The sequence below is a fragment of the Erigeron canadensis genome, chromosome 1 (assembly GCF_010389155.1).
Source record: "Erigeron canadensis isolate Cc75 chromosome 1, C_canadensis_v1, whole genome shotgun sequence".
Classification (NCBI taxonomy): domain Eukaryota; kingdom Viridiplantae; phylum Streptophyta; class Magnoliopsida; order Asterales; family Asteraceae; genus Erigeron; species Erigeron canadensis.
This window is the reverse complement of record NC_057761.1, coordinates 46,405,580-46,414,136: the sequence shown is the minus strand read 5'-3', so window position 1 is coordinate 46,414,136 and position 8,557 is coordinate 46,405,580. Positions and strand designations below refer to the sequence as shown.

General features: G+C 32.9%; 1 protein-coding gene across 1 annotated transcript; it reads right to left on the bottom strand.

The window, feature by feature from the left end:
• Positions 1-3,384: 3,384 nt before the first annotated feature.
• Positions 3,385-6,815, bottom strand: LOC122584893 (O-fucosyltransferase 30). Its single transcript, XM_043756969.1, has 2 exons — positions 6,314-6,815; positions 3,385-4,945 (listed from the first exon to the last, which is right to left on the bottom strand). Exons 1-2 carry the CDS (start codon positions 6,736-6,738, stop codon positions 3,895-3,897), a joined length of 1,476 nt encoding a protein of 491 aa, XP_043612904.1. The 5' UTR covers positions 6,739-6,815; the 3' UTR covers positions 3,385-3,894.
• Positions 6,816-8,557: the final 1,742 nt, after the last annotated feature.

Here is an 8,557-nt window from a genome sequence, read left to right as displayed (position 1 = left end):
ATTAATTTAATGTCAAAACTATAAAAAAAGTTAATTTCTTTACCTTAAAAACTTTGGGGTGTTACAATTGATAAAACAAAAGTGATTTTTGGTGGAATGGTTAATGTCTTAAACTATCAGGGTGGAGGTCATGGGTTCAAAACCATCCTTACTTTTCCTGAAGGGTTTTGAACCCATTCCTCTACCTCCGTAGTGTAAAATATCATCTACACCGCCAACTATTGACTAGAATGAATAAGAATTTGGAGAAAAACTATATATAAATCACTTTCTAGCAAAATCCCCAATTTTTGGTACTTTAAGAACCCTAATTTCAATAGAAAAGATAAAAACTAGGTTAAAGAAATCAATACCTCTAAAATGGGAGATAAAAGATTAGGGTTTCCAAATCACAATTTCTCCCCCTTTTCTTCTTACTAAAATCCAGCCACCACCACACCTCACAAACCCTTATTTTTCAATTTTTGATGATTATTATTATTGTTATTATTATTATTATTATTATTATTATTATTATTATTATTATTATTATTATTATTATTATTATTATCCTTGAATTAGAAGAAATTACAATTTGATTTGATAGAAACAAGAAGAAGAAGGTTGGAGAGCTTGAAGAAATGATAGTGGAATGGTGAGTATGGAGGGAATGGTGTGGCTGGCAATCTAAGAAGATGCCACGACCCATCTCCAATTTTGGTGTGAAAATACCTACTATCCGCTAAAGTTCCAACTAAATTATCCCCATATTGAAAAATGAAATACTAGGAAATTAATTTAATGTCAAAACTATAAAAAAAGTTAATTTCTTTACCTTAAAAACTTTGGGGTGTTACAATTGATAAAACAAAAGTGATTTTTGGTGGAATGGTTAATGTCTTAAACTATCAGGGTGGAGGTCATGGGTTCAAAACCATCCTTACTTTTCCTGAAGGGTTTTGAACCCATTCCTCTACCTCCGTAGTGTAAAATATCATCTACACCGCCAACTATTGCTTTTGTTTTATCATTGCTAGACAAAATGGCTACAATTTATAACAATGATCGTTAATGATATTGTAAATAAAGGTGATTTGTATATGTATTTGACTTTATCTTCATTAATTCCTCTAAACAGTGACGTTATACACATTCAACCATTACTTTTGTTTTATCATTGCTAGACAAAATGACTACAGTTTATAACAATGATCGTTAATGATATTGTAAATAAAGGTGATTTATATATGTATTTGACTTTATTTTCATCAATTCCTCTAAACAGTGACGTTATACACATTCTTAATTAAGGTAAATGGATGAGAACCCTATAGTCCTATGTACCGAGTGCACTTGAGATTCGAGAAAAAGCAATTTCTTTCGCACAAATAAAAGAAGCAACAAATAACACCAATTAAACAAGCTGATTGATCAAGGGTTTTGAATTTTCTGCACAGTTTGAAATTGCCCAGAGACTCTATTTGCGTTGATCAAACATACCGAATACTATCAATCCATTCAACAACAAACAAACTGCCTCTTAAAGTATTGTGGTTTTGGTGATGTAAAGAAACTTTTGGCAAAGAATACAACTCTTGTTTTATAAAGCTATGTCAAAATCGAAAGCTACATGAGTAATTTTATGAGAACAAAGATATATGATGTTTTTAGAACACGAAATTTGGTGTATTGGGAGAGAAACTTAGGTTGCGTTTAATTGTAAAAATTGTTTTTTAATTTTCTAGAATGAAAGAGTTTTTTTTTTATTTGAAAAAAAATTTTAAAACCACATTTGAAACTGAAAGATCTATTTTCATTTTTCTTATTAAAAACTAGAATACATGTTAAGAAGGGGAGAGCCGGAGAGGGAATGGAAAATGGAAAAAGAAAAACATCAAATGTTGTTTTCCAAATTCAGGTTAAAAATTAAAAAATGATGTTTAGAAAACTCTAATTTAATCACGGTTTATAATTTTCACGTTTTCTTAGAAAATTTTCCAAGACAACAAGTTATGTTTTCTACTATTGAGGCCTTAGCAGTTAGCACCTTGAGTTGCTGAGTGAACCGTAGAAAAAGGTTAATATAAATAGCACAGGAGAGAGAGAGTGACATAACAGATGTTGCGTATCCAAGGTTTTCTTCCAATCAAGACTATAAAAGCTATTCATGACAGCCCGAGTATCCAAGTTTTTCTTCCAATTAAGACGACAATAGGTGGGGTTTGGAAAGCAATTTGCCCAGTAGACAATGACCTGCATAAATTGGGCATAAATCTATCTAACGTGTTTCAATTATGTGAAGATGATAATAATGCTTCCTGGTCCTGGAAAGGAAGGGCTAATGGTGCTTTTAGTTTAAAAAGTGGTGGTCTCATGATACAAGGAAAAAATGGTGTCAGTTTTGGGGTGTTGCATTACTGGAATATATGGATGCCAATAAAGTTAAGTTTCTTAGCATGGAGAGGGGCATTGCCAATAAAGACACTCTTTGCCCTTTCTGCAGGTTATATGATGAAGATGCCAACCATGTTCTGGCCCTTTGTCAACTAGCAAAGGATGTGTGGAGGTGGGTTGAACAATGGTGCAGCCTCCCTCTTACAACCTTTGACTCAATTCAAAGTATATTGGGGTTCCCTTCAAGGTTTAGTGTGGACCAAAATAGAACCAGGCTGTTGCATGCAATCTTTTCAACCACCATCTGGTGTATATGGTGCTCCAGAAACATGTTGATTTTTGAATAGAAACAGCCGGATATTGCAAGGATTGGGGAGATTGTTAAACTTTATTCTTTTACGTGGATTAGATAGTCATATAGAGCTAAAGGCTTATCTAGTTATCTCTTTGTTGGAACTTATGGGGTAATCCATTGTAAACTTTGTATCATTGCATATCTTTCAACTTGCCAGGTTTGCTGTTTATAAAATATTGGCTGTTTAAAAGAAAGAAAGGAATATAGTTTCTGTTTTGAAACAATTCTTCCAGAGTTTCTCTACATGACTAAAAGCTTAGTTTGTGCAAGTATAAAGGGCAGTTTAAGTTTCTGTTTCGGCACACCAGCTTACATTCAAAATCTCAGCTATAGGAAATACACAATGCTAGAATAACTACTCAAATTTTCGCAAAGATAAAGAAAATTTTCAATGCAGAATAACAAATAATTAAAGCAAAATATGTCCAAACATGCCAAAAGTGCTAAAAGCAAAATGGTTTGATACAGTTAGCAAATATCAAACCATTTAAAAAAAAAAAAACCTCTGAATTTCTTTTATTTTTTCCTTTTTACCATTCATCTATCAAGCTCATGTTATCAACATGGACATGGAGCAACTCATATTTCAAAAAATTTCATTCAATTGTCATTTCCAACTGATGTACTATACCCGTGTAATGCACGGACTCACAAAATTTCGAATAATAACTCGACAATGGTTCAATATATGAATAGTACTAAATATGTAGTTTTCCACCAAAAGTACCCCACAAAAGTGTTATTACAGACGAGAAACATATACTGATATAGTTACACGCTTCAAAAAGAGAGAAAGGACTTATATGGTGTTTATGTTGCAAATATACTTATATAGCATATGGACATAGTGAAACTCAGATTTCAAAAAGGCTCGACTCATTTGTCATTTCCTAATTCCTATTCATGTATAATTTGATCTTCCTTTACATTGACAAAAAGTTAACTTACATTTGAAGCATGAATGCATAATTAAGGAGGTCACACTTTGTTGACAGGCTAAATCCCGTAAAGTCCTCAGCTCTTCCACAGCAATCCGACTTTTAAAATATGTGCCAGACTTCATACTTTTGCAACCCAAGGTTCCGATTTCTAATAGTTATGCGTGTAAACAAGATTCGAGCTGAGCAATCATTCGCAATCAAATGTGGCTTACAAAACGTTAAACTTCAATGAGAGCATACTTCTTTCTTTCTCATCATTTCTATGCTATCTGCGATGGTAGATCCAGTAGTTCCAACAAAACCGAGGGAAGCACAACTACAAACTGTTTCTTCAACATGTAGAAGAATCTCAGGTAATTTTTGACCCCTGTAACAATCTTTTTCATTACTGCCACTATAAGACGCTCCAAACTTCATACCATGACCTTCATCTACAACTTTCTTGGCAGTTTGTATAACCAACTCATCGTTTTCTGAAAGAAGAAATAACTTAATCGAATCTGAGTCATTTGCTAATTCTCCTAAATAAGTTCCAGTCCAATTACTCATGGGCAAATCTGTCATTACAAAAATATGAATTGGCAAACTCTCTTTTTGCCTCAAAGAATCTAATTTTTGTTTTAGCCCCTGAAAGGTAGCCCTCTGGTGGTTCTTGAACTGCCCATCTAATAATCTAAGTTGTGCACAAAGAAAAGGTGACTTTATTGTGTGGATGGCATATGCTTTCCCTGCATCCAAAATCTCGGGAACAAATGGAAGAAACTCGATCTTGTTTATCAATGACTGTATCTTTGGGTCTCTTAGAGATTCATGGATATCGATGTATGACTCGGAGCCCTTATATGGGCCCGTGAAAAGTGAACCAAATGACAAAACAGTGGCTAGATCGGCTCTAGAATGAGGACCGAGGGTATCATAAACATCTTTCCTCCACCTAACAAATGAAATCTTCTTTTTCCTTTTAAGTTGTTCATCGGGTTGGAAAGAATCCAATGCCCCATTTTCACCATCTTTTTGGTATGTCCAAACAGTTGTCCTGCAATCTTCTTCAACAGCATACACACAATCATTTACATCATCCTCTAACCCAGATAGTAGGGATCCACATTTCTTTAGTTTTTCCAACAACAAATCATCCATATTTAAATCCTTAATGCAGAAATTGTTGATATCCATGTCACATAACAGAGATACAAACTTACGGAAATCTATAACTCGGACTGCTGAATCAGAAACCAATGATGAAATATCAATGACATCTGCCATTGATATATATCTGCAGTCAAGCAAGCGGGAATGTGTGTCAACAATAGAGATCAACAAACAACTGAAACTGATGATATAAATCATTAATGACCAAAGGATTATATCTCTCCTATATGACTTAATATGTACAATCAGGTCACAGAAGGCAACTTTTTGGCAACTCTTCTAGCATGTTAAAAACCATGTAGCATTTCAGTAACAATAAACAAAACTTTTTAGTCTTCCGAGTTAAACGACTGGTATTATGAAATAAATCATGGATCACTGCAGAACTATATGTGTATCTCATATATCTTAATCCAATCTTTGAAACTTCATGCCTCTTTGTCACATGAGTTCACCACCAATATGTTATTGATCCTCTATGGCTATCAGTTGATGTTTATATTTTTGGGAAATCTCCTTCGAGTTAAACAATAAAATAGGCAAAGGGGATTGTGCTTATGTTATGTCAAATATGGATTTCCCCTGTATTTCCGTGAATTATGTATGTATATAAGGAGGCCTAAGGAATTCACTCCGTGTATATGGTTGGGATTTTAAGTATAGGTTGGGCTGCTATATTGGTCATCTTCCTTCTAATGTTTAAAAAGCTTTCATCTGCAAAGATGGTCTGGATATGGACTACAATGGATAGGAAAATTGGTATCGTTCTGGTGTTGATGTTGCGATAGAACTTCAGGCGGAGATATGAGCCACAATGAATGGAACCAGCAAGTGAAACTAAATGACAGAAATACACAGGTACCATTAGCAGTTTGTGGCAGTATGATAAGAGACTTTTAGCTGTTGATATGTGTACACTATAAAGGGGCTTACTTTCAGAGAAAAACCTATATTCCATCAGACATGCAATGAAAAATCATATATGTTTTAATTATGAACTAATCACATTCTAAATGCAGCAAATCTCAGGGCTCAAGGGTGCCACTCGTTTCATGCCAACCCAACTAATCACATTCTAAATGCAGCAAACTTAGTTTTCTAACTTGAAGTACACTTTGGAAAACTCTTTTGTAAAGTGTCATTTTCAAAATTTCTTTGGTAGATTCAGCATAACCCTGGGCATTGTTGGGGGCAAAATACTACAATCTGAAAAAGCTCTAAAGTTTTGTCTATCTTTCACTATCATCGATCCACGCTCAGAAAATTTCAACAAATTACTATCAACCTAATGAAAACGATTAAACTACCCAAAAATGGATCCCTGTTCAAGTTACCCAAGAAAAATAAAAATTCAAACATTTAGTTCTAACGGATGCAGCCTAACCAGTATTTCCTACATAAAACTTTATATAACTCAATAAGAATCGAAACAAGTTCATATAACCAAAAAAACCCATTAATAAATTAACAAACTTTTGTAATGTTTATATACCTATGTTCTCGAATCAAATCAAGGGCATGATTCCAAACAGCAAATCTCAAATCTTTAGGATCAGAAACCCTAAACTTGGGACAACTTCCAAGAACAACAGCATGATGATCAAGAACAGGTGGAACAATCAATGTCCTGTTAAGAATACCCGACATTAACATTGCGTTCTTGAATTCTGACAACTGGTTGCTGAACCCACTGTGTGGTGCGTACCACAGGAATTTTTCTCCTTTTTGGGGTATTGTTGTTATACATTGTGTGGGTTTTGGGGATTTGAGAAAAAGAATGGAATTGTTGTTTTGGGAGAAGATATATAAGAGAAAGATGGATACTGTGATTAATGAGATGATGATGTAAATCTTGTTGGATCTGTAAGTGTTTGTGTGTTTTTTTCTCAGTCTGCTTGTTCTGTTCACAGCTTCCATTTTCCTTTTTCCGAATGGGGTTTTACAAAATTTCGATTTTACAAGGGTACGTATGGTGGTGATGTGACGAATATCGGTGCAAATGGTAGCGGTGAATAATAAAAAGTTTAAAATGTAAATTAATTCACTGAAAATAATTAATTGAAAATTTTTATAATTAAAAAAAAAAAGACTATTAAAGATAATTTGGTATTTTCACATTTAATCTATTTTATAACTTTTCTAACAAGATGAAATATTTATTATATTTTAAAAATGAATAATCGAATATCTTGTTATATATATATGCTAGTGCTCAGACCCGTCCAATGGACGTCTCAAAATATATTAATCAAATACCACAACTTAATCAATACAAAAACGAAAACTAAAGAAGAAACATATGAAATTAGCTCCATATAAATATTAATTCTAGTTTTTTTTTTTCAACTTTAGTTAAATAAAAAATTTTTTAATCAAAGGTTAAAGGAGAGAATAGAAAATTAATAAGAAGAGAATATTAGGCTAAAGGAGGGAGATTAGGGGTGTTAAATGTACCCCCAACTCCCTTTTTTAGTTATATTATAAATAAATAGATGCTTATAAACTTGTATTATTTTTAATCTTAACTTTTATACTAAATATTAATTAGTATTGTTTTTTTAAAATTAATTATTTATATCAGTTTTTAGTTTTAAATTGTCACATAAATATTAATAAAACCTTTTTTATCAACCAAAAATATCATTTGCATTAATAAAAAAATCTAGATTGATATCCACACAATATTAACATAAATAATATAAAAAATATAGTGTAATTATTTTATGTGTTGATATAAATGTATTGATGACCATTATCGGGCATTTGCAAATCAAGTAATCAATTATATATATAATAGCTAAAATTAACAACCACTTGGTCTTAGATCAAGTGGTCACCCAAGGTTTTCTTTGGGGGTTTTGGGGAGAAGATGTAAGCTTGAAAACTATGAATCGAATCTCAATTCCTCATGAGTTCATACATTTAACTTTTCAGATGCATGCGGGTCGTGCTATCGCACCATTGATCTCTAGAAGTGTCTTTGGGTTCCAACCTCTAGTAAATTGTCCATTTGGATATCATTGTTAGACTTCAAATCACTAACTTACTAACACGCCGTTTTAAAAATAAAACAAATTAAAAAAAAAATAATTGCTAAAATTAATGACTTTAATTTAACACTTAGCATTTTCATAACGAATTACCATACGCTAGCAAGTAGCAACCTAGCTTATAAAATATGCAAATCATCTTAAACCAACTTGAGCGATCAAAACAAAATTCATTATTCCAGTGCAATAACAAGCTAGGATAAATTAGTATTTCAATAATAGTTGATGAAAGCAAACCACGACTACACAATATAGCTTATCTTCATAGTACATATAGAATATTTTACAAGAAATGACTTCCAAGTGCAATATATCATATACATGGTCAACTTTCTGTGAAAAGAAAGAGTATTTAACAACACACCAAATCAATTTATTTTGTAATACAATATATTAATTAGTAGTAGCTCCCAAATTAACCCTTGACCTCATGAATCTTCTTCATGTACAACATATCATATACACGGTCAACTTCAAAGTGCATCAATTTTTGGTCCAACTACTTCATCCATAAGAATCCTCTTGTACAGCCAATAGATCCACTCATGGCTATAGAATATGATGTAAGCTACATACACCAGTGGCTGAATGAAGCTAGGCACCAAAATCGATGCCAAAGTCGTCACCAAAAAATCGGACAAGATGATTTTCCCTCGACGTGCGAGACTAAGGCATACACGATTGGT